The following is a 27,951-nucleotide window of genomic DNA, read 5'->3' as shown; positions in this document are numbered from 1 at the left end:
TGTGTGTACACACCATGTACCATGTACAATCCACTAGCCATTTACCCCTAACAAACAGCACACACACAGTGTAAGTGCACATCACCTGTTGCATACATCATTTACTATTACACACACAAACATATGCCTTCTGATACACATAACATGTATCATGAGACTCTACTACGTATGTGCACACCACCTGCCACGGATGAGGTTTACTAGTATCACACCACACATGCATGCACAGTCTGCAAACAGACACAATTTATTATTAGAACAGAAACACACACACCTTTTATCCTCCACACTACACTTGCATGTGTATTGCATCTTACGCGGATGCCAATTACGGATAACACAGCACAGACACACCACGCACCGTTTATCATTCTCATGCCATTGGCACATGCCCACCACCTGCCACAGACACCATTTACAACTAACAAACGCAATTGTTTGTTTTTCATGCACTCCATACACATCACATGTACATTTACCATGGCACATACCACTTATAGTATTTACCATGCACACACTACTCACCATTCATGTCACACCACTTTTATTATACATATCTACCAAAGGCCTTACAGTGGCTGCAAATGTTACCCAATGCGTTTGGTGCCAAATTCACCACCTTCCTAAGGATGAAGGCCACAGTTGGCACTGCCAGGAAAGGCCCATGTGCAGATGGAGTAACATAACTTGTTAGACTCATACCTTTGAAAACTGAGTAGTCCTTCAGACTTCAGTTTTTAAGAGCAACAAGATGATTAGGTGGCAGTAGAGAAATGTGAATCCAGAAATAAGATGTAAATATGGTGTTTGGTGATTACAAGGGACAAAAAAACTTTTAAATAATATTGCTGCCCATTTCCTTCCTTGCTTTTGGTAGCTGCAATTAAAGGAGAACCACCACTGTACTAGCCTGTGTCTTTAATTAAATCTGTTTTTCTCAGACACAAAAATTAGAAAAATGTTCGCCTGTAATGTTTTTAAATTCATGGGAAATTAAAGATATGAATTATTTTAAGGTAGACATCCCTAGACTTTAGGAATGTATGCACTTGGCCTATATGAAGTCAGTTGATGCATGTGTTATCTTATATCTGCATCTGAAATGTATGTCAGAAAGGGGATTTGGGAAAATTCAAGCTTTTGATTTCTCATCAGGTGTATTAAATAATTCAATCCACAGACATGTTGCAGTGTTCTGCATGCTTCTCATGAACATGTGAATGGACAGCAAACAGCAGTAGGGCTGCTTCAGGAGTATGTTTCTAAACTTTCCAACTACTGGAAAAAGAAAGCTTTCCCAGAGAATGGTGTGCCAACAAAGCATTATTTATTCCATCCAAAACTCAAAATGCAGAGAACAGTTCCATCCAGAAATATAGCCCAGTTACAACCTTCTGGTACTCTCCTCACAGGGGTTAGAAGAATACTTTCATCAAGTAACTATCTACAATCCAGACTCTGTTACACAGCATTTACAGAATATCACTCAGCGGTACTGGTATCATGCAAGGAAAAGTACATTGGATATCACAAGGTCTGCCTTTAGGCAAGTAAATTGCCCAATTTCTGAAGCTTTGTTTTCAGTAAGTACTTTACAGAGGTGGACTGGTCGATTGGGAATTCATTGGATTGCAGGTTATCCTGCTTTTTTCAGCTCACGGGTGGCATTTCCTCCACCATGGTGACAGCATGTTGGAGGACATTCAGCCGGTGGACTCTCCTACAAATTTACCATCTTTTCCAGAAACCAGATTTTTCATTGTCATCTATGTTAGCAAGCATGTTCACTGATGACAAAACACTGCTTGAGAAGGGCTTTTTGCATGATTCTGTCATGTCAGCTAAGCAGATCGTGTTCTTATTTGGCAAGTTTCAACAGTCGTTGGATGTCGGGTTCGATGTTTATCGTTTGGAAATCCTTGCTATAGCGTTTAAAGGCCTCTCCTTCTGGTCCAATCAGGAATTTCTCAAAGTTCCAGGAGATGTCTGATCGATGGACTGGGCTCCAGACAATGAATTTTGGATCTGTGATCAGGGAGGCGGAATTGTCATCCGGGGCAGCCATTTTGTCCTTCAAGTAAGCGAAGACTGGGTGAGTATCTCTGCCATTAACATCACATTTTTTAAAGAGGGTGAAATTTGGTTCAAATCCACGCCCCGGGCGGACATATTTCAGGGAATTTAGGATTTCTTCATTCGTACAGTTTTCCTGTCAGAGAAAAATATATCACATTAAGAACAATCAATATAATAAAACTCTGACATACATTATGTTCAATACATTAAAGCACAACACTGGGCCAGCATTCTTGAACTAGACGCATACATTTTTACCAGCCCTCAGGACCCCAATGCTCAGCCTCACTCTCACTCGTACACACCCCCTGCATTCACAAAAAAAAAAGCAGGAGGTCGCTCCTTATCCTACATCGCTCACAAAACATGGAACAACATCCCAAAACATATCTGAGCCTCTTCCTCACTTCTGGAGTTCCGCAAGAAGCCAAAGACCTGGCTCATCGAATACCTTTGCGTGGACCACACACTTCCACACCTGTTCAAGTGCCTGGATACCCTCATGGATGATTAGTGCACTATACAATTCGATATAACATAACGTAACATAACTCATGTAATTGTTACAGAAACATGTTTTCAAAGGAAACTATTTTAAAGTACCTATACTGTTCTACAACACACTAGCATCCCATCAGCCTGTTCTTGATTTCCCATTAAAATGATCCTGTCACACTCCTGATGCCAGGGCAGGCACTTAGTGTATTCATAGGAAAGATCTGCATGAAATGTGAAAAAAAGACAATTTTGCATATCATGTTGGGGTCATCAAAATTAAGATTCCATTGTATTGAAGATAGCAGGCAGGGTCTTCATAGAAATTTCTGGAGTCATTCAGGTGAGAGGTGGATTCTTTATTTCATGTTGGTTTCGTAGGTTACAGCAACAGCAGGTAGGTTCTCCCAGGGCTCCATCCTCCCTCCACCTGCCCCTATCTTCTACTTTCCACCGCAGACCACACACCAACATTCTACCACATCATTTACTCTCAGCATTCCAGACACCAGCGCAGACATCCAGGGAATGGAGACCACAAGACACTACACATCTCTCTTTCTTATAAGCAACAAAACAAAGACCAACCATCCCCTTGCGTTTAAGGTACAGGGCCAATCATTGCCAATCAATCAATCACCAACATTTCTAGCTTACCCATGCACCCAACAACAACCTATTAAACTCTACAATATCCATGTAAACATACAAAGACAACCGATACAAGTCACACAAACTCTGCAATGGGTCAAGACATGAGTCTTCGCACACCCCATGTCAAACAAAGAAACAAGATAATAACTAGGTTGTGTCAAGGCACAAGACATTCAGGTCATGCTTCCTTCTTAGACATGAGGCCCTCCCACAACATGTCTGCACACTCACAATGACACCTCATAACATTTATACATGCAAGACCAGTTGTCATAGTTGCCAAGTCACAGGACATCCCGGGCAAAGAACCCACAGGCTTCCTTGGACAAAGGGCTTTCCCGTCATCCCTAAGTATACACGTTCAAGGCACAAAACGAAACACAACTGAAAGTATAATCATAAATCATCTCAACTCAAAATTCCCTTGACCAGACTCCATCACAAAACCTGTCATCACAAATACACCCATATATAATGTCCCCTGGTATCCGCCTGGCTTCACTAAATTACACAACAAAACAAACTCCATCTCCATTTTTCATAAGAGGCCCACATTAAAAACTGCAGCCAAGCTCTCCAGCATGCCACACACCAAGTCACATTAGATGGCCAAACCAACATGCCCAAGTACCAGGCCGAATAAATCATTAATCTTCACTCAGTACCACACTGACTGATAACTGCACCAGAAAAAGCTGGGACATCCTCAAAACACAATAACAACAGCTTCTGCTAGACACATACTGAAATATACTTGACACAACAATCAGATAGGGCTGTCCAGCAATACAATCATTGACATCAGATCATGTCAAAAGGCAAAGAAGTGTTCATGTACAACACACTAGAGCTACATCAAACACTACCATTCAATCACAACATACTTATTATATATGAACTATGAAACAATCACAGATGTCATCTGACTTGTGTTCTACCCATCTGCCAAATCGCCCTATTTGTGCAGAATGACGACTGCTCTCAGAGCATACATGTGGCTATCCAGTGCTTAGTTTATAAAACAGTGAGTTCCAGTGCCCAAAGTGCTGCTCAGAAGCTTGCGGCCCATACCACTAAATGTCAGTGTATCGAATAACAAAAGTGTGTATTCCTAAATTCACCTTATGCCTCTTTAATCCACTATAAGAGACATCCTGCCCCTTCACCTCACTCTTGCAGGTTAATGCTTTCTCCCCTTGTGACAATTTTTCCATTTTTCGCTTCGTCCATCTGTAAACTTTGTGGATTTTCCCACTCTTGCTCTCAGTAAATGTCTGATGCAGAAAAATAAGTGCTAATCCGTACAAAGTGAGTGCAAGTGGGTCCCACTGGCAACCACCAGTTCCAATTAAGCACTTTGGCTATCACCCACAACACACACGGTTCTACAATTCCCCACATTTTCACTACACAGGGTACTTCCCCCATAATCTCTCATGATGGTCTATAATCTCTCATGACGGTACTTCTTATTTTCTCACATCACACTCCACGGGGTACATTCCCATGCAAACTCTCACAACAGGGTACTATTCTTCTGCAACTGCACATACCACAGGGTACTCCCTGAGTTCTATCTTTAGCAACAGGCCACAGATCCTTTCCTAGTTTGCAACAACATGCACACAAGTGTACAACATCCACATCTCTTGTAGAGGAGTATTACTCTTCTCCACATCTGCAACACCAGGACATGCACAACCAGAATGTATCTACACAACACGTAGAGGGTGCTACACCCTCTTACCCTCTCTGCTAACTAGACTCCATCATATCAGAACATATGGCATCAAAAGTAAGTGCTCACACTGTACTCCCAAAATAACCCACAAGTGGATAATTTAAATTTCCTATTTTGTCTTGCAATGCTAAGGGTTCAGCACGCCACAGCCATTAACCTAAACGGCAGTGTTCCCTTCCCCAATCTAATGAACCTCACAGCTAGTGGTAAGCAGCACATTTCTTACCAGAGGTGCATAAAATAATACAAACTCCATGAATGGCAAATAACCCCACTGATTACATAACTGAATGCCATTTTTTAACATCACAACTGGGCAAATGCCAGGCAGGTGATATTCTGACTTCCCATGACTTCGGTACACAGTCTACCCCAAGGGCGGCCCCTCCACCATGGCGGGGGAGCATCGCCCCACTGACAAAAAAAACTGAAAAATAAAGGGATAATAAAAGAGTAGTATGTGCGCTTCTAAGTGCACATGTTAGTTTGGCCATCTGAGGCCAGCCAAACTGACATGCGCACTTAGAAACTCTCCACCTGGCTGTATTTTACAGCTCAGTGAAGACCAAGCGCAGTGCCCTACTCTCCCCCGAGTGACATTTCTGCCCGCTCAGGCCAATCGCGGCACTTCTTTCATGCTGTGTGACTACATGAAAGAAGCGTTGTGATTGGTTAGGGAGAGAAGAGGAGGAGCCGCCCCTAGCTGTACTGCTGTGCCCCCAAACCCAGGCCCTCTTTTACCAATGCTGACTGACATGCATCACGGATGGTAGTTCTGATTTGCCTGGTGCTGCACATTGTCACAAGACCTCTGCCACCAGCGCCTTGACTACAGCCTAGCAGCAGCCATGGGGTCTACTCTGGTGGCTCTGCACTGAGCACCATAAGATATATGGAATGCCTTTACCCAGTGCTGTGGGAGACCCCATGCTGACCTCCTCACTCTGAGTCAGGCCTCATGGGCTCACCAGAGTGCCAGTTGTTGTCACGTATCGCACACCCTGCAGCGATGCATCTAGTTTGCTTGAAGAGCAGATCAAGGCAGTTTACTTGGTGATGCACCAATAATAAACATTCACTGCAACCCGATTTCCACACATTATCAATTGTGTGAAAAATAATTTAGATCTATAAACTATATACATTTGCTTTATGCAGCCTATAATTGCATTCCTGTGGATTGCCAGCAGATGTCAGCAAATGCCAAGACTATGGAATGAAGCTGCCAAATACACTGCAACCCCTCTGGTTAATGTGGGGTTGAGAAACACATGCACACAGGCCACGATTCGTGTCTTGATGGGGTTCACAATGCTATTCCAACAAGCACATATTTAGCTATTCACACAAAAAGGTATTTTATAGCAAAATGTTGCTTCTTCCCCAAGCCTAGCACATACAGCACAGCTCTAAGCTGTATAGTGTTTTAGCTCTGGCTTGTATGAACGGGTACCTGCTGACCAATTGTTAGCAATTCTTGAAAATAGCCACGGAATGTGCTTTGGCTAAACCCTGGGACTGTTTTACCATCCCAAAAGAACTCTGAATCATCACACATCAAATTCATTATCCCAGAGATGTACTGAATGGACAGAAAGCAATCATGTTAAGGTCTGGAAACTAGGCAGGTCTTTTTGATTTTTATTTAATGTATGTTTAAGATCATGGGTGCCATGTTTCCCAGGTCCATGCGTGATGTGCTGCTCCAGCCCAGATTTTTTACATTGAATTCTGGAACTTGTAGTTCTGTTTTAAAATGGAATAAACAAGACTACAAGCCCCAGGATTCAAAGAAAGAACTTGGACTAGAGCAGCACATCACTGGGAAGCGTGACAAGGCTGTTTCAGATACCTCTATGGACTTTCAGCAAGCCTTTTCATCCACCGGCCTTTTATTGTGCCATTAACATTTTCCTTCCATCTACTACATCACACAGTTTAGGGCAGTGGAACAGCCCACTTAATCTATTGGCCATGAGCGATGACGTTCTTCTTTTCACATGGAGCGCATCCACATGAAAGTAGTCACTTTAAATCCCAAGGAACACTATATCAATGTCTGCTTTTTGATGCCAAAAATATTAGTCACGGCTTATATTTCACGTAGATTGACGAAGGTCCAGCAGCTTTCCCAACAATAAAGTTTTGTAGAAACCATGACAAAATTAAAACAGGCATTGACTTGGAACTCCAAATGCAAGACTGAGCTGTTGGCTTTGCTAGTGTTTGTTTAAAATATGTTATACATGTTTTAGTAAAGAATAAGAAAAGCAAAAAACAAATGGATATTAGCGGTGGGCCAGAGTACAAACATCATTTGTAGGTGCATTTTCTTTAAATCCAAAGCCTCATAGCCTCAAGTGAGACTTTGTATGTGCCAGTAGCTGCCACCGTCCCATCCAACATTCCCTCCCTGAATAATCTTTCCTGATAATCTAACACAATTCGAAAGATCCAGGATGCTCTTACCAGGACCTCCACATTTTCTCATGTTTATTAGGGCAACCCTTACTCTCACATACCATCTTTTCATTGACATGCACCAGCCTATGCCAGATGTCCCTATTTGGCCTTTTGTTACTACTCCATGGTGGGTCTTAATGTGCAACCATAATAACAAGTGTACTCAGAGAAAGATGAAATAGGGAGGTCTAGCTCTCTGCGGGAATCAAGCAACGTCACTTGTGTGGTCTGAAGTGTCTCCTTTTATAGTACAGCACTAGATCCCACTTGAGTTCCTCCCAGGAGGCTTTTACTCTACAACCCACCATCGTGTGCTTTAAAGACCTCCTCTTCAGCTTTACGTTCCAGCACATGGAGTTGTTTACTAGTCACATTACTTGGAACCTACTCCCCGTGTGACAGATTCTAAAATCTGGAAATGTGTCAAAACCCATGGGAGTTGCCTGGAATACCCACTGCAGTCCCATAGAACGCCCCCCTTGCACAGAGTAAGGTAATGCAGTGATTTACGCTGTGTTGCCTTATTCAAGATTTATGAGGCCACTCAAAGCAATGCAGTGTGGCTTTTTGTGGTTTCATAAATCTGACTCAGACCCTTGCGTCACCCATGTACCACTTTGCGTGGTGCAAACAGGTGGCAAGGCTCTCATAAAAATGTCCCACAATGCATACAATGCAATGGAAGCAATCTATTAGACTGGATCAGCCACTGATGTGCCTGTATTACCACCTTCCTGGGGTGCATGAGTGCTCCCTCCTAGCTACATCTTCAAGGTGCCCTCAGGGGTATTAAATACCTTTGGTATTGGATGCTGATCATGGTGTACCATCGGAACCCTAGCCTCCAATTGAAAATACTCTATTAGGATCAATACTGTGTACTGTCCTAGAGCATGGAAGCCCTGTCAGTACCAACGGAACTCTGTTTCATCAATGTTATCCCTCCAAAGCTGTTCAAAAGTTTTCAACCCATGTAGTTCACAAGGTTCCCTAGCTTACATAAGCTTAAGAGGTCCCACTGGGTAAAGTCAGCCAATCTCCCTAGAACCTATCACAGTGTCTCTCTGGTGCTCTTCCATTTCCATCATTTCATTACTATGGTGCAGCTTTTCCTTAAGCGTCATTGTATAGCCTCTGTTAGTCCTCGACCCCTTTTCCCACCATAGATGAGGAGGGATGCTTTAGTCACAGCATCTGCCCTTTCAATCCTGCTGTCTGTCTATCCTGACCAAAGGTTCTTCCACGGGCGCAGATACCCACTCGTTAACCACCACTAAGTGTGATGAGAAGTAATAATGTCTCACATATTGCACGTGAGTCTATCCAACAAACCATAACGACTGGCGCCCCCGCCTTGCCGGCAGAACAACTCACCACCTTTGGTGGCTCAGAGCACACATGCTGCCGAGACACCTTGAGAGAGGAGATGAAAAGGTGCAAAACAGGAGACACCACAATAGTCCTTCTCTAATTTAGGAAAGAGCTGAAGCACTACGTTGCAACAAAGTAACAGTTCACTTATGCTCCCAGATCCCAGCTTCCTCTCCAATCACTCCTTGACTGTATCTTTGCCTTGGACTGGGCTCTGGGCCCAGGTCGCATAGAAGACCTGCAGTTGGCAGCGGTGGTTCCCAGTTTGCAGTAGCCCTGGAATAAGTTATTCCTTGTGCACCCTATTCCATTTTGGCCCAGTTTTCTTTACCCTCTCTCAGACCTTCCATCTCTGACTAATTTCTGTCTTGTGATCCTAGGGAAAGGAGCCTATAGGGCCGGCCTGCATAAAGGGTGGTGCTGTGGGATACAGGCACTGCCTTACAAGCTGAACCTACCATCCCTGATAGCAGAAGTCAAGTACATATGAGACTTCCTCCCAAGTCCTGGATCTCCCAAATGCCTCACTGGATCCTATCAGGATAGAGACTCCACACACAAACAGTAACCCAGTTCTGTATAAGGTTTTCCAGGTCACCTTTGTGAGCACTTTTTGATAATATTTCTTGTTCTTGGGGTTTGTGAAGAGCACTGACACCATGTGATACAACAGCACCCTGTGAGTTGGCACGCCTGCTCTTGTGCTGTCAGAGTTTCAGTAACTGGGCCTTTTCCAGGTCGTAGCATCTTGGGGCCTGATGTATCTGTGTCTATGGGAAAATGAGTTTGTACATAAGGCCCTTGGCTGCTAGCCTTTCATGGAGGTCACAACTGGCTCGCTTTGGGGCAATACGACCAGTCACTGTCGATGACCTCAGAGGGGAGGGGGTGTTGTGTTTAAAAATCACTCATGGATTTAAAAGCTTGTGCTGTAGAGTTACTTGTGTGTTTAGCAGTTTTCATGCAACAATGAAAATATCGAAATAACTCTGGCGATCAATGTTCCTGATGGGGAGAGATCCGAGATGTGTCTAGTATGATGGTGTTTACTATCATAAAGTGGCACGTAGGGTTAATGTGCCTGCTGCTGGAACGTGTACCATACAGATCACAGAACTGAGTGTGAGTGAACTAGGAGTAGCGTTATATTAAAACATGAAATACATGTCAAAGAGAGGCTGTGGAGAGATGAGGAGCGCTATTGGAGGGTGGTAATCAGGAAATCCTTGGAGAAGGATGCCTGTGGGTGAGAGGGAGAACCAAATCAGACTGTCACGCCAGGCACCACAGCACTGAAGCCAGACCTGGATCACATGATCACGTAGGGCCAGACTGCTAAGCCTGGTGCTGGGGCCATGGGGCTAGCACCGTGGAGATCCCTGGGTTCTTTGCTAATTTCTTTACGCAGGCTTTGATTTGGTTTTATCGCTGGTCGCACTTTGGGCCCTATTCACAAAAGTAAATGCAGTCGTAAACACAGGGCTTTAAGTGGGCCGGGTCCTGGTGGTGCTCAGCAGTGGCAGTTCTAAAAAGCAGGCGCTGTGTCGGGTCCCTATCGGGCTCTCCATTATTGCCCACAACCTCAGGGTGAAAAAAATCCTAACTCGGCAGCAGTACGACCCTTCCCTGCCTTTGACGTAACTACAAAGAGACTCGTATTAGTTCTTTCACAGTCTCATCATTTCAGAACGGAGGCATTTTCAATATTTTATACTATGAAACCATTGTTGTTGCTTATTTATCTTATAGAACTAACAACCATTGACAAAGCCAGTAGACCTGGCTTGGAGTAGGTGCAATGTTAGTTGTTGTAGTGCATATCTGGATGCAGGGACAGAAAGAAACAGCAAAATACCAGTCAGACGGTACACTTTGATAAGCACAATTTTTTTTAGCTTCTGTGTTTTAAGTCATACCCTTAAGTAAATCAGCCACATCCCTTTGAGAGACTGCCCGCACCCCCAGTTTTTTTCAACCCACTTAAAGCCCTAAGTAAACATTACAATTGCTCCAGGAAACCTGCACCTGGCGTTTCATGTTCTGATTCACTACTGCGATTTTACGATAGGTAAATTGTCATCGTAAGAACGCGCACCAGCTCTCCGGTTTGAACTATATTCTACCTGAACTTGAAATCACAATATGTACTTAATGGATTCTAACCCATCAGTCAATATAATAAATAACAGAATCTTGAATGGAAAAGACGAGAAACGCAACATTCCGTAATGATAACATGCTGAAGAATTACTGTGTTAATGGCTTCTTAAAACAAATTTCCAATAAACGTGGGGTAAAAAGCACACCTGAACCTGGTGCAGCTTTCCAGGGTTACGTAGTACAGAAGGTTACTGATACGCAGAATTATTGTAACACCTGTTTTCAATTATATTTCACAGTGTTTTTTATTATTACAACTTGGCATGGGATTGTTGTGAGAGGTAAGAAGCCCACTGCCTCCGCCCCGTGGCCTGTGTTGTATTGTTTATGCTGTTGTCGGGCTCGCGCTGGTTAGCGCGAGCCGGAGAAGAAAGGAATGTGAGGGAGGAATGTTGGGGAGTGCGAGGAGACGGTTGGAGAGCAGACCGGAGGCGAGGAAGTAACCGGTCTGTGTGCTGCGGCCGGTTTTTTTTTTTTATGTATTGGAATAAATTGAATTTACCAGTTGAGACCACGCTGCTGGAGTCCGTTATTTCACCTAAGAAGATTCTCAACAAATTTGGCGACGAGTTGCGCAGCCCCGGCTTCCACGCGTATTGATGTTTCCTCTCCGCCTTGCTGAACTTGACTGCTGCTTTAGGACCTATCGAGGAGTATGTTGCAGTAACTATTAATCGGATTTATTTATTTTTCTCCGTGTTTCATTTTGTTTGGTGGTTCCTTGGCGAGCGGAGCGGCGCGAGCAAGGCAGCGCGAGCGTCCTTTAATCTACGGACGCGCATGCTCTATGTGCGTTTCCTTGTCAACGTCACGGAAGCGGAGCACCATGACGCGAGCGTCTCCAAGGAGACGGAGACGCTAGCCAGGTCATCTAGAGAGGTTCTCCGCGCGCTGCGTAACACTGTGCGATTTTGGTGGTACAGCGCATTTGGTATATAAAGTAAGACTGTGCTACAATGTCAGTGTAGAATCTCTGACAGCTATTCTGTCAAACTTCGTTTTTTTTTGGATTTATACTTGTTTAAGTGACATAACATAATTACTTATGGCTTCAAGTAATTTGAATTTACCACCACCTCAACCTTCATACCTGGATCTAGTGATAATTCCACAAAGTGGCAAGAATGGCGGGAATATTTTTTTAATTACATTTCTACGTGTGATGAAGAAAATTATTTTTCTGCCGATAAAAAGAAGAAAATTCTATTACATTGTCTGGGACCGCTTGGTTTGAAAACCTACAATAGAATTGAAAAGAAACATAGAGAGCATGGTGATGTTTTTTGTCATGCTTTAGAAGATTTAGATAGATACTATGCTCCTACTGTTTGCGTAGGTATTGATCGTTACAAATTTTACCATAGGAAACAGGAGAAGGAAGAAACCATTGAGGAATATGTTTCAGCTTTAAAGAATTTGGCTTTAACATGTAGGTTTGGTGTCTTGCACGATGAACCTATAAGGGATCAGATTGTTATGCATGCAGCAAATCGGCATATACAGGATTGTTTATGGACTAAAGGAGAGTCGTCTTTACAGGAAGTCATCGATGTTGTTAAAAAAGCAGAACTGACTGGAAGATGTGCAAAAGCGGTTCTACAGGGGAGTAAAAAAAATGATGACACGTGTCCTGGATCTGACATTCTTGTAAACAATATTAGGGAGGTTAAGTATGGGTCTGACAAGTTTTCAAAGAAAGACGACACCAGTAAAAATAAAAAGCAAACCAAGAAGGATTTTAGTAAAAAGAATGTTACATGTTTTAGATGTGGTTTGATGGGTCATTATGCCAACGATAAAAACTGTCCTGCCAGGAACCAGAAATGTTCTGGTTGTGGCATCAGTGGTCATTTTGTTAAAGTTTGCAGGAGGAAAAAAGATTCGGCGATAAAACTTTTAGAGAGTGCAACGGACTCAGCTTCTTCCTCTGACAGTGACGACAGGAATATGTGGGTACTCAATGTAAAGGATCATGAATCCTCAACACTGGATTTTCCGCGGAAAAAAACGAAATGCGACATTTCTATTGGGGATATCACTATCACTTTTACTGCTGACTCTGGTTCGCCTTATACTATTGTAAATGAACTGGTTTGGTTAAAACAATTTGAACATGTTATTGGTGGGGTTCTAGACAGTCCTGATATCTCTCCTAGAAGTTTTACTGGAGAGCCAATCCAGTTGATAGGGTACAAGAAATTGTTATTTTCTTTCAAAGACCGTAAGGCAGAATGCAAATTGTATGTTTCTAAGACTGGACCTTCGGTTTTAGGCTGGTGAGATCAGGGAGCGCTTGGAATAGTCCTAGATCCAAACAGTTTGGAACCAGTGTCCGTTATACAGGGTGGTGAGATGAGTGATGCAACTATTAGGGATTTGTTTCCACTAGTATTTTCGGGGACTATAGGCATGTTCAAAAAATTCCAACACAAAATCATACTTAAGGATAACGCTGTACGGGTAATACACAAGGCCAGGAATATTCCCATAAGTATTAGAGACGAAGTGTCTGGAGAATTAGACAAATTATTGCAAGCTGGTATTATTGAGCAGGTGGAATCATCCGATTGGATTTTGCCATTGGTTGTAGCGAGACGTTCCAATGGCAAGTTAAGATTGTGTGTGGATCTTAGGGACCTCAATAAAAATATTTTGGTAGATCAATTTCCATTACCTAAGATCAGCGAAGTGTTAGCACTTACTAAAGGTAAAGAATGGTTTACCACAATCGACTTGACTTCAGCGTATCACCAGATTTCTTTGCATCCTGAAAGCCGTAGATTGACCACGTTTATTACACCATTTGGGTGTTATCAATTTATTAGGGTGCCATTTGGGTTGGCATCTGCGGCTGCTATGTTTCAAAGGCTGATGTATAAATTATTTTGTAAGGTGCGTGATGTATTTTTTTTCAAGATGACATATTGATTATGGGAGATACGAGAGATAATCACAATGCCAAAGTTAGAAAAGTTCTCCAGGTGTTGGAAGATAATGGACTTACTGCAGAATATAGCAAATGCAAAATTGCTAGGCGAAGTGTCACATATTTGGGACATGAAGTTAGTGGTAATGGCATCCAACCTAAAGCTAGTTTAATACAGGCCATTAAAAAATCACCTGCACCTACAAACAAGGATGAAGTTAGGGCGTTTTTAGGCTTGGCAGAGTATTATGCCAAGTTTGTCCATAATTTTTCGCAAAAAACTTTTCCCATTAGGCAATTGCTTAAGAATAGGTGTGTATTCAAGTGGTCTGTGGAGTGTGAAAGGGCTTTTGAAATAATTAAAAGAGACATTATTCAGGCACCTGCTCTACAAGGATTTGACCCAAACTTGCAAAGCATTGTTACTACGGACGCTAGTAGTAAGGGGTTGGGAGCTGTACTCTCACAAATGAATGAGAATAATGAGGAATGTGTAATTGCATTTGCTTCCCGTTCGATAACTGATGCTGAAGCAAAATATTCGGTCATAGAGAGGGAAGCTCTTGCATGTGTGTGGGGCTTGGAACATTTCAGGGCATTTGTTTGGGGTACTAATGTCATTTTGCGGAGTGACCATAAACCACTCACCAAGGTCTTAACAACTAAAGGTTTGTTCAAGGCTTCACCACGAATAGCTCGGTTATCTATAAGATTACTAGATTATAAGTATGAGGTATGTTATGTGCCGGGGGTCAAGAATAAAATTGCTGATTTCCTAAGTAGGATGCCCCTTGTTAATACGAAAAATAGTGTGGCGGGATTGGAAGATTGTTGGGTAGCCGATATTGTACAAGATGTTCAGGGTATTACTGATGATGAATGGGATAAGGCTGTGGAGGAAGATCTAGTTTTAAACAATGTTCAAACCATGTTGTGTGAAGGATGGCCTCATAAAAAAAATTTGGATGAGAATTTCAGACGATTTTGGGAGGTGAAGGATGAATTGTCTGTTGAGGGGAACAAGTTAATGCGTAATGGGAAATGAATACCTCCTGAAGTACTTAGAAATAAGGTTTTAGATTTGTGTCATGACGGCCATCTAGGTATATCCAAAACAAAAAGTAAAATTAAACAATTGTATTGGTGGCCAGGAATAGATGTGGCTGTGGAAAGAATGGTAAGAGAATGTTTTTTATGCAACGATTCAGAGAAGACTTTATCAACATTTAGACCACCGCTAGTTCCTATTAGGTGTCCTGATATGCCTTGGGAAAAAATTGGTTTAGATATTGCTGGTCCCATACATGCAGATGGTGAGTTCAAATATATAGTGGTGATGTATGATCATTTTTCTAAATGGCCTGAAATCAGTATCATGACCAAGGTTGATTCTGGTTCCATTGTGAATTTTTTGGATATGGTTTTCCTAAGAGAAGGTTTCCCCAAAGCTGTAGTTACGGACAATGGACCGCAATTCATTTCTGATAAGTTTAAGAATTTTTTATCGAGGTGTGGCATTAAACACATAACTACGTCCAATTATCACCTGGCTGGTAACGGTGCTGTTGAGCGCTTTAACAGAGTGTTGAAGAACAGCATACAGCTGGCAGTAAATGCAAAACTAAGTTGGGAAAAGGAAGTTTGGAGAACTGTTTGGTCATACAGGACCACACCTTGTAATTCTACGGGGCACTGTCCTTTCGAGATTATGAGGGGAAGAATTCCGTTATGGAAGGATAACATTGGTTGGATGAAGGATGGTAGGAAGAGTGGTTGGACTGTGGAAGGTGTTAGGAACAACATTAAAATGGCGCAGACGCGTTCAAAAGGAAACTATGATATAAAACACAAGTGCAAAATGGTGAATATACAAATAGGTGATTTGGTTAGGGTGAAAGTTCCACGTTTCAAAAAATATGGAGCGGGTAAATACTATCCTCCTTTGAAAGTTTTGAAAATTTTGTGTAATGCAGTGCTACTTGAAGATGGAAAAGTGTGGCATTTAAGCAGGGTTTCCCCATATAAAGGAGAGGGGAAGAAGAGTATGATTGGAACTAAATGGTTTGTGGATGATGAGGTTAATAATGACATGTCCTCACAATGTGAATTTGGAGTTCCAGTTCGACATGCCAATGAGACGCAAGTGGTTGGAGGCAACGGAGTTCCTATGCAAAGTGATGAGGTAACAGAAAAAAGAAAAAGGAATGTTCAAGAAGAAGGTATGACAAGCTTAGAGAGTAGATTTAGTAGGTGTGGCAGGGAAATCACAAGACCGCGAAAGTTAAGAGAATATGTATGCAACTAAGTCCAAATTCATTGTAAAATTAAATAGTTAAGATAGGATTTTGTAGTCATTAGACATTGTGGCGTATTGTTGGGATAAGTAATGATGCTGTTTATACTTGATATATATGGAACAAATATATATATATTTTAGTGTAAGGGGAAAGATGTGTTAAAGGAATGTGAGGGAGGAATGTTGGGGAGTGCGAGGAGACGGTTGGAGAGCAGACCGGAGGCGAGGAAGTAACCGGTCTGTGTGCTGTGGCCGGGTTTTTTTTTTATGTATTGGAATAAATTGAATTTACCAGTTGAGACCACGCTGCGCTGCTGGAGTCCGTTATTTCACCTAAGAAGATTCTCAACAGCCTGCAGCACCGGGGCCCCCACGAAGGGATAATGGATGCAGAAAACTGACTGTAACGCTGTTTCCCTGGAATTTCCCCGCCGCCTGGCTCCAGCTCCTCGGAGCGGCCTGAGATGCTCTGAATTATTGATCGAGAAGTGTAGCGCCACCTGCTGTCTGAGTGTAACTCATTCTTCATGCACCGCACAAGGCTGTGAATTTCGAGCTCCTAAAGTCAGGCGGACTCATGGATTTTTACCTAATCCTAAAGAATGCGGTGAAACAGCTGAAATATGCCAGGACGTCTTCACAATCTCCCCAATGGCATTTATTACATTTTATAATAAAATAAGTGGTTTTACGATCTGCTTGCTACTCACAAATTTGCAGTGTTATTAAAAAAATCGAGGCTGGCCGAAAATCCCCGATACCTTCTACAGATGAGGTTAAAACAAACTATCCAAGAAGTAAAAACGAAAAAATTACCTATTTATATTCCGAGCACCAGCTTGCTTTTGAACCAACAGAGGTGGAGAGAATAAATACATTCCTGCCACGACTGGAATTCCTGAAGAAGTACTCTTGACTAAGTAGCACACACAAATCCAGAGATCAACTCGATTGTCTGACTTCTGAACAAAAACAACGAAACAGAGCAATAATAGCTGAATATGTGTCTCAGCTACACGTGTGTGGGATCGTAGCAGTGCAATAGCGCCACCTTAGATTTCCCGTAAGTGCATCAATTCGAAGACCTCGAGACAAAATGGCATGTTGACGTTTGGGCGCTCTTCCTCCCTGTACAAACAATGCCGTTTGTGAGGCTTTCCTTGCACTTTGGCGCCCCTTGTTGTCTTTTCTGGGGCACCATATGTCAACCAACTAAAGTGATCTCCCTTTAGATCGTGTTTACGTCTCGTAGGCGCTGGAAATAGCGGTACGGGGTGCGTGTGTGTTTGTGTGCGGGGGAGGGCTGGAGAGCTGCACCCCCCCCCCCCCCAAAATAACCATCCTGAAGTCCAGCAGGGTGAATGAGTAGTGAAGATGCCTTTAAATTTTATCTTGTCATAGAGGTCAATGCTCAAGATCTGCCTCCTGATAAATTGCTGCTTATCCTTTCAACATAGAGATTGGTATTTACATTTCTCTCTCTGACTACAAAAGGGGAGGATGTTTGTAATGTGAATTATTTGACAATCTTTATGAGTTTGGAAGGAAAAGCGGCGGGATATTGTTTTTTATTAACACACAACAAAACTTTATCTGTACAAATATTCTAGAATATATCAGCAGTTACAAAAGCACAAATGGAGAACAGCCTTTTATAATTCTGGAGTATGTTGGAAACAAATATTTTCATATGAGAAAAACAAACCAAGACACTGCTTGGTGGTGTGCAATTGTTACTCAATGAAACCTGATTTCTAAATATGATCATTTGTGCATTGTATAGTGCTATCTGTAAAACGCTCTCTGTGCAAATTTAGTGGCCAATTTCAATGACAAATGTGCCTATCTGTAAATGACAGTGGGCTACCAGACCATGCTACAGTGATGTACTTACAAAGGCGTGCTCCAAAAGGCACCCCTGGCCACATGCCACACACTTACCTCTCTCGTTGAATGGGAGTGGGTCATCTGCTGTACTTGTTCTTTGTGTGATGCTTGGATTTTTCACATCCCTACCACTTTATTGACGTAATGTTGTCTGCAGCACCCCTAGTCCGAAAATTGTTCAAGGTCCAGCTGGTTATCCCGGGCATCTGGCATTTCCCTGGGAGGCTGAAAGGGTGGGGGGCGTTTTTGTTACTGGGGCCCGGTTTTGAGGCAGTGCTATAGCTTTAAAATCACTGCAGAGTTCCTTGTATATCCAAAAGCTTCCAGGTGATAATAAATGTGCCAGGATACTTCTGGTGATTACCTGCTGGAGAGGGAGTTTTGTCAAGTGGCATCTAGGGTAGCACAGAGGGTTAATATACCTGCTGCAAAGAACCTGTATTATGCAGACCACAGAACAGTATTTTATGTGCACAGCTCAGTGGGATACTGCTTTTGTCACAGACCGCCTTTTGTTACTGTGCAGTTCATAAATTATAATCTAGCACAGTGAGCTATGAACTGCCATCAAAGAGCTGCATGCAAACTGCAAGGCACGGGTTAGAAAGTTATGTTTTTTCCCAGCTTTTGATTATGTTAATTTTCCTAAGGGGTTTGTTTGGGTAGAAATAAATTATTATTAGTAAAGTCAACTCCAACCACTGTGTTACATTCTGAATCCAAAGTTTATACTTCCCCAGATCAAGCATTCTTAAAAAATGCCTTCCAGTATGGGTGACATGAATCCCATACCTTGTAGTCCCCTTTGTCTTATGTAACATTTTCTATACACTGATCTACATACGTATGACTCATTGTCTCTGTACATGTGTGTGATATAAAGTGCTCCAACACCCAATGCTGGTAAGAGAGGCGCTATGAAATTGAATTGAATTGAATGAATCATTTGCAAAGCGCGACTGTCAATCTCACAGGAGCATCCTGGCACTATTGCGGAGCATGGGTGAGAACGATCTGCTTAAGGTGAGACAATCCCATCAGAGGAGAGCACTAATGCCTCACAAAATGAAGGAATAGCAAAGTGTATCAGGGATCCCAAAAATCCATGTCTTGAGCTGCTTTCTGAAGACAGATTCCGAGTCTAGAAACCTTGAGTGATGAGGAAGAGAGTTCCAGGCCCTGGTGCCGAAAATGGTAAAGGATTTTTCCCCTCTGGTTTTCAGTCTAAATGAGGCTGGTTGGAGCAAATTGGCATGTGAAGACCTCAGAGTCCTACTAGTACTGTAGTGAGAGGACCTTGCTGTAAGGAATTTCAGTCCAGTCACTTTATGGGCTCTAAAGGTCATCAGAAACATTTAAAAAGTGACTCTCTTGTGGCCCAGCAGCCAGTGCAAAGCTTTTAAAGCTGCAGAAGCAGATGATCTTATAGGCAGTTTAAGAACTGATCTGGCAACTGCGTATTGGACAACTTGAAGTTTATGTGCCGTCTGTTTAGAAGAGCCGGCATACAGACTATTACAATAGTCCAGCCTGGAAGTGATGAGCGCAAAGGCTACATTTTTCTGGCTGCGAGATGCAAAATATTAAAGAATTTACTCAAGGATTTTATTAGATTAAAACAAGTCCCTGCTACCGCAAGGGCCTCAGGGTGAAACAACAGAAGAGAGTCCGATTTTATTCCGAGGTTCCTAACAACTCCCACTATAGATGGAGAGGAGGGGGTGGGGGGCAAATCCGGCCACTATCAATAAGGAACAAAACCATTTGACTTACCCAATAGCATAATCGCGGTTTTGTCAGTATTACATTTCAGACGGTTGGCTTGCAATCACTGAATGATAGCAGATAAACAATTTTTAAAGTTCAGCTCTGATCCACGTGACATTTTGTCCAGTGATAATATCCACTGGGTGTTGTCTGCATACAAAATGGTATCTATTTCAAAGGATGTTATCAAGGAAGTTAAAGGAGCCATATAGATGTTGACAGTGGCGGTCGGCAACTTTAGGAGGGAGGGGGGAGGGCGGGCGGGCGGGACACACACACACACACTCATTCTTTCACACACAGACATGCATGCACGCACAACCATTAACAACACTCATACCATTCAAACATGCACGCATGCACAACCATTCATTTTAAAAGATCGCACACACTCATTCTTTCACACACGCACGCACATCTATTAACAACACTCATAACACTCAAACATGCACGCACGCACCATACATTCAATTTAAAACATCACACACATACACACACACACACACTTACCTTCAGCCTCCAGGTCCCGGGACGGTTGGGACTGCTGCCTTCCCTCATTGGCTGACCTTGAGACTGCTGACCCCACCCCACTCTGTGATGAATTGTCACTGATTGACACTCGCCCAGGGCACTTCAGGGCTTAAACTGAAGCGCCCCGGGAGTGTCAATTGGTGACGCTTTCCTCGTCACCCAGGGGAGGGCCTCGAGGCACCTTTGCTGAGCCGAGGAGATCACGCCCATAGGAGTTGTTTCTGCCTCAGTCCAGCAAAGTTCAGCTCAGGCAGCCAGGAGTCTCCGCAAATCACGCATGTCTGCTTCTGGCTGCCTGAGCTGAACATGGGGAGTGTCTGTCAGGCTGACCTTTGTTCAGCCTGACACACACTCTTCATGAGGGGCAAAAGTTGGGGGGGCGTGGCCCCTCCGCCCTAAAGGATGGGCCGCCACTGGATGTTGAATAAAGTAGGCTCAATGAGGAGCACTGTGGGACACCAAAGGTGACTGTGGTTTCTTCCGAAGAATAAGGACCCAGCTTGACCAAATGTCTATGATCAGTAAGGAATGATTTTAAACATGAAAGTGCCAGACTATCAATCACACAATCTGTGATACCTTGGAGCAGGATATAATGGGAAATACTATAGAATGCCGCTGGTAAGTCCAATAAAATCAGCATCGCATTCTTCCCTGCACCCAACGGCAATTTTAGACTGCCCCCGACTTCCAATAGAGCAGATTCAGTGGAGTGCTTTGTGTGAAAACCCGATTGCCGAGGGTGAAGTACATTGGTCTTTTCCGTGAACGCTATTAGTTGGGTGTTAACCAATTTTTCTATTATTTTGCCAATAGCAGGCAACCGTGAAATTGGATGTAGGTTGGACAAAGTTGTAGTATCTATGAGGATCTTTTTCTTCTTTGACCACTGCAATCGTCCATTCCGCTAGGACTTCCAGTGTAGGCAGGGAATTATTCAGAATCTGAATAATCACTGGGTTAACTATGTCCACGACCCTATGAAGGACTTGGGCTGAAGGCAAGGGCCATCAGGTGATCCAGGTTTACGGGTGAAGATGACCTGGCAGGACTGGACCAAAGGGATTGATTGGAAATCTTGCAGGGTACCAGTCCCTACTTTCAAGAGCTCGTCCGCCACCGTGTCGGTAATTGAAAAAACTGGGGTAATAAAATAACTTTGGATAGCCTGAACCTCCTCCTTAAAATAAGATGAGATCTGGTTGCGTAATGCTTGGGAATGCGGGATCTGTTTTTCCAATGCCCTAGGCATAAGAAAAGATCTTACAAATAAGCTTTTGATCAAATTGGGCTTCTTTAATTTGGGCAGAAAAATAGGCTTTTTGCAGACTTAATCTGCCTGCATAAGCTTTTAGTGCTGATCTAAACTACACCAAATCTTCTGGATTATAGGCCTTGCACCATTTCCTTTCAAGTTTCTCACAAAGCAGATGTTGATCTCTTAGGACCTGATTGAACCAGGGAGCGAGGGTAGAGATTTGGACCTTTTCTTTGCAGGAGTTCCTGATGCTATTCTAGTAGCTGATTGAGATATCCACTTATTAAAAGATTCCACATTATCCGCAACTCAGCCTTGTAGAGTGGGGGTAGCTTTAAGTAGAGATTTTGAGAATCTAGGATCAGTTGCCAGTTTACCCCACAGGCAAGTGGTGGAAGGACCCACAGGGGGCGGAGGAGGAGGATTACCTTGCTTCCGATTAATTTTGAAAAGGATTAGCATATGGTCTGACCAACTCTGCCGGATAGGAACCTCTACTAGTAATTTAGGATTATCAGAGCAGATGCAATCAAGAGTGTGACCTCCTTCATTTGTGGGTCCTGTAATCCATTTATGCAACTCTAAGGAGCTTAAAGTATCAGAAAAATTCCTTCTGGGTCATTGGCGCACTCCAGGTAAAATTTAAAGACTCCCATGATGGTAAAGTTGGAGAACAGGAGCACCGGAGCACAGGGGAGCTAGAGTTTCACCCAGAGAGGCCAAAGAAAAAGATCCTGAACTGGATTGAAAACACATTAAATACATGTGAGAGAGGGACTGCGGCGAGATGAGAGGCACTTTCAGAGGGTGATGGTGAGGGAATCATTGTAGAGCCCCAATAAAGATGGCCATATCCTGGTGCACTGTAAGGCCATCATTTAGTACTCTATAAAAACGAACACAATTGAATGTATGATGAAGCATGTGTTGTAGAATGCACCGTTTTTGCCATTTTTTTCTCAATTTTCTTGGGGGTAGTGGTCAGGATCACTTGCTATGCACCTTTTGGGGGCTGGTGTGACAAAATTTGACAGGGCTGTTCCAGAGCCACTGATTGTGGAAGCCTTTACAGCGAGTGAATTCAGAAACACATGCATCCTGACAATAAATGCCTGTATATCCAGAGCTGGTAAAATGAAGGGAGAGCAATGCTTATTTTAAAAAAGAATAACAAATGGTTGAGTGACCAATGTCATGCTCTCTTGTTACATTACATTGATGCTGCCTCACACACCTCTGCATGAATGACATGCTTTGGCACAGCACAGGGGCTGTAAAGGCACAACTGGTCTCCTCTCTGGCCACCCCTCTGACCTTCATGCTTGCCACCCAGTGCTTCACACATTGGTCACAGTATAATAGCATCCTTGTGTAAGCAGGGATTCTTACCTGAGCCCCAGCTCCTGTGGTCTTTCACCCTTGCTGACATGCTTTGGCACAGCACCAAATCCACGGAAGCACAACTGGTCCTCCCTCTGGCCTTCATGCATGATAGCCCGTGCTTTAAACATTGTCACAGTATGAGCTTGTAACACCATTTTAGCCTTGCACTATTCTGTATCACTGATGTATGAAAGCAGAACAAGAAGTCCGCATCAGCACCACTGCAGCATTCGGCCCTCCTGCACCACCACAGCCAACACTTCCCAATAAGCCACACTGTAAACATACACTCTACCAATCATGCAAATCAGGCAAGCTTGCAACAAAACCAATTGGTACATTGCAAGCACTTTGGGCCCACACCAGTGGTATCAAGATGCTCTGTAAATGACATTTAGATGTAGAAACCCGCACCAACCCAAACTCTTTGACCCAAATGCTATGGCCGTTTGAGAAAACATCAGTAATCTCAGCATCACCGAGCACGTTACCAAACCCACCCACATCTCCCGACACCTATTGGACCAAATTTTCTCCTCTATCAGATACATCACAACAGGCAAGCCAGCAACTATGACCTAGACAGACCACACCCTTGCCAGTTTCGTCATGCCAATCCCACACAATCACAGACTTACCATCACAGGACCCGCCTGCCACAGGTGGTAAAGCATCACAGAAGAGGACTGGGTTTCTGCCTTCTCCACGCACCAGCCTGAGCACATCAGTAACTTATCAAAAGCCACCAGGAACCTCAACAGCCTGATCACAGCATTTGTCAAAACTCTGGCCCCCTCTAGCACACCCAACGGCAAGAGCTCATCTACAGGCTGCCGAAACTCCACTGCAAGCAATTAAAGCACAAAAGAACAAGTGAAGGCACCACAGATAAAGACATCTTCAAATCTCCCTTAGATGCCACCACCTACAGATACTGAACACCACCCGCACAGCCCTTGCAGACCTCATTGACTACAGCACAAACAGAATCGGAGAAATCTTTTCCAGCATCAAAGATTCAATTGCGCCTCCTGTCGTCTCCAGCAACATCAAACCCTTGCACGACCTCTACAACAAGTTCTTTGAATTCTGTTGTAACAAAATCACCCCTGTATACCTCAACATAGACCGTCAACTGGACTGCGTCACTGTTGTAACTCACCTTCCCATTAGGGCCAAAGAACAAACCCTGACCGCGTGTCCTACTGTCACCACCATCAAAACGGATGCTACCCCGAAGGCCATCCACTCGGGGTCCCATTTGACACTTGCCCCCACCAAAGGACTCCTACCAATCAGCAAAGCAATAACACCCATCCTCAACCCCCTCGATGAACTCAACCACGTTCCTGAATACCTGGAAACATCCCACTTCCAAACCTCTGCTCAAGAACCATCTGCAGCTTCAATTTCTGTGGAATCTCCTGTGGCCACAAGTTCTTCATACTAGAGATGGCCTAGGTCCCACCATGGTGAACGTTTCCTTCCACCAGACCTGTAATGGGAAGGAGGAGACGTAGAAAGGGCCAGACTACATATCCATTTTTTGAAAGAAGTCCTATTACCATCTTCCTCGGAAATTAGCTGATATAAAAAAAGACTGCATGCTTTGTAAAAATTTAACAAGGGCAAAAGTTGCAGTATTTAGCAGGATATACATATTTTGGTGGGGGTAAGCACCAAAATCCGCTTGTTATTCCCCCAAAAAGATTAAATAGGCGATGATTATTGCATTTGGTAAATCTGCACCCATCAGTGTCAGATTTGTATCTGATGCGATAACTATCAGCCTACCCGTATTCAGGCATTAACACTGCAGCAGACAAGAGAGGCGTTATAAGGCATTTGCAACATGGGCAATTACCCGGGGTGCTAAAATATTCAAAGGGTCCTCCCTTGAAAGTGCACCTTTCCTCTAAGTCACTTCTGCCTGATTCTTTATCTGAACCTTTGACATATAAGTCGATGTTGGTTGACTTCACAGGATTGGAATTGGTAGAAAATGGGTTACAAAATTTAAAATTGTCCTGAACAGGGGGCACTAAAGTGTTACTTGCCTTGGGGCCTCAAATTCCTTAAGATGAAACTGGTACCCAGTGCTTCAATCAATCAATAAGGAATTTGTAAATCGCACTACTCACCTGTGAGGGTCTCAAGGCGCCTTTGTAAATAAATATGTGCCGGTGCCCAAAGCTCTCATCTGAAACATGACTGTTGCACTTAAATGTGCGAGCACAGAATACTGAGGCAGCGTAAACCAGAAACCATCTCAGGCCTCTTTAATCCATTTACAGCCACTCCATGCCCCTTCAGATCACTTTGCAGCTTTATTTCTCACTTTGTGAAGCTTTCTCGTTTTTTTTTTCCCTCCGTCTTACCCATATGTGCCCTTTGCTCGCAGTAGTTGCCTGATACAGAAAAATAAGTGCTGCCCCTAAAAAATAAGTGCTGGTGTCCCACACCGGAAACCACCGGCTCAAATTAAGCACAGCTGGTAAGTATTGTGGAGCAGAGAACAGCAAGACGCTTCCCTTGTGGGATAGCCTCTGAGGTGTACAGGGAAAGGTTTAAGCAGCAGAAAAAGGAAGTTGAACTACCACTATCAAAGCCCTTACTAAGGTCTCAGCTGGTCTACTGCTTGCTGCCTTGAGAACCACATCTCCATATGGGTGACCACAGATTAGAGATAGACCAGAGAAGCACAACCGAGAAGATGCATCATCAATGTCCCATTCACTTAGAGATGACAGACTGAAATGTATGGAGTAGGGGGGAAGAAAAGGAAATTAAATAGAGTTATTGATATACTTCCTTGGAAAAAATCAGGTACGGACAAGAAGCTCATTCAAGCAGAATTGGGGTTCTAAAATAAAGGATGATGAGACGACCGTGTGGGAGAGGGTTGGGCATAACAGAGGCAGTGTTGAACTGGCCCTTTGGGCACTTTGGCACTTCCAACTGAGCCTGCTTGAAAGGGCCCATGTGTGGGTCATTCCATTGATCTGGTTACTGCCCACAGGACCTTAAGAAAGGCTTACGAAGAGACAGAGTGCTTGGCAGGCCAGTCCAACACTGAACAATAAGTTCTTGTTCAGAGAACTCTTGTTGAAATGGTAGGAATTAACCATTACTAGTCGTCAGAGAGACAAAAGCAGCAAAACATTGCAGAAGGACATTAAACGGGGACACATTGGAGTAACTAGTGTGTAATAGCATAATGAAGCTTATAGTAAGTTAACACTTTGGTGTGGCAAAAGCAGTGCTTAATTTGAGCTGGTGTTTTCTGGTTGGGGACACCAGCACTTATTTTTGGAGGCTGGTACTTATTTTTCTGTGCTAGGCATTTACAGCGAGCACAAGACACATATGAGAAAGACGGAGCAAAGAAAGACGGAAAATCGTCACAAAGGGAGAAAGCAGAAAGCTGCAAGAGTGAGATGAAGGGGCAGGGAGTGGCTGTAAATGGATTGAAGAGGCCTGAAATGGTTTAAGGATTACGCTGCCTCAATTTTCGGTGCTCGCACATTTATGCAGCAGCTGTGAGTTTCAGAGGAGGGCTTTAGGCACTGGCACATTTTTATTTACAAATTAAGCACTGGGCAGAAGGCAGCCTACCTTACTTACACAATGGCAGATTTACCTCTATCAACAGCAGAAGTAAACCCCATTCCAAGGTAGAAGGTAGAACTCGTCGACAATTAGTGTGCATGGAAAGGGGAAAAAACACAATTTCACAAATGCGACTGCATTTCCTCGTGTGCAGTACATTTGCTCATCCAGAAACCCCACCCCATGGTTGCAATTTCCGTTTCACAAAAGTTGTCCTTATGTGCACTGGAAAAACTGCAACTGTTGCACATTTCTAGGCATCACCTGGAAAATCTTTGAGAGGTCCCAAAATGAGCAAATCTGCACGGAGCAAGATCCGGAATCCTCACGGTGCAGATATAGAAATCATCTGTCCCAAAACAACTATGTGCATGGGATCATGCAAGCACGTGACACCCACCTGATAACCAAACTGGTTGCAGGGGAACCCCAGCACGACGAGCCGCCGAGGGTACTTGCCCTGCAGCTCATTCATCTGGGTGTAATCCCGGGTGGTCGTGCCTCAGAGGGATGCCACGTTCTCGATTAGGACCACCCGGCCGCGGAAATTGTTGAAGTCCACCACCTCCCCATCTAAATTGGTGGCCTTCAGGTCGTAGAAGGACTTGGCGATGTAAGCCATTGTTGCAGTTGGCTAGCAGCGGTCTGATGGCTTCCTAGACCAACTCTCTCCAAGGCTGGGCTCCTCGGCAGTCACATGACCATTGTTGGCCAATGGTAGACTCCCAGAGGACACCTGCCAGAAACTGATCGCCTGGTGGCATCGATACCGCACAGCCTTGTTGACTGAGTGGATCTGGCTGACAATAGAAGTCACCAGACCTAGCTCTAAAACATTGATGAACCTCGATGGGGGAAGAGTGTCGCGTTTCACACACTCTATTGACGACTTATAGTCAATGCTGCTAATTTAGATGTAGGATGTCGCCTCTTTTCAGGCTCTTGGGTCACAGGGCGCACAGCTGCCCTTATCCTGAAGCAGGCAGGTGTTTGTTCATGTTCCATGGATACAAAGCAAGTCCAAAGGCTTAGAACATTTAGTTATATTTCTTGTCCTTCTGATATCTCAACGTGACATTTTGTACACAGCCTTCCGGGCCCGCGAGCGTAAGGACCGGCTCACCTGTGACTCGTTCCCAAGGCGACCGGGTAAACTCTGCAGCTATGGTAACTACTTCTGGCGCGCAGAACATTGGAGCAAAAGGGCAATTCCAAGGGGAGGATGCGATGAAAAAACAGTGGCATCTCAGCACCTGCCAGCAGAGGTTTTACTGCAGTGCCAGGTGGCACGCAGTGTGCGGAAGCAACACCCATGTTCATACCTGGTACAAATA

At 43.7% G+C, this 27,951-nt stretch overlaps 1 protein-coding gene across 1 annotated transcript; it reads right to left on the bottom strand.

Annotated features, from left to right (window-relative positions):
* Window positions 1-1,305: 1,305 nt before the first annotated feature.
* Window positions 1,306-27,287, bottom strand: GPX2 (glutathione peroxidase 2). The gene is made up of 2 exons (XM_069208907.1): window positions 27,018-27,287; window positions 1,306-2,209 (listed from the first exon to the last, which is right to left on the bottom strand). The coding sequence occupies exons 1-2, from the start codon at window positions 27,237-27,239 to the stop codon at window positions 1,859-1,861; spliced, it is 573 nt and encodes a 190-aa protein (XP_069065008.1). The 5' UTR covers window positions 27,240-27,287; the 3' UTR covers window positions 1,306-1,858.
* Window positions 27,288-27,951: the final 664 nt, after the last annotated feature.

Source organism: Pleurodeles waltl, chromosome 9 (genome assembly GCF_031143425.1).
Source record: "Pleurodeles waltl isolate 20211129_DDA chromosome 9, aPleWal1.hap1.20221129, whole genome shotgun sequence".
NCBI classification, from domain to species: domain Eukaryota; kingdom Metazoa; phylum Chordata; class Amphibia; order Caudata; family Salamandridae; genus Pleurodeles; species Pleurodeles waltl.
The sequence above is the reverse complement of the archived record's forward strand: the minus strand, read 5'-3'. Positions and strand labels throughout refer to the sequence as shown.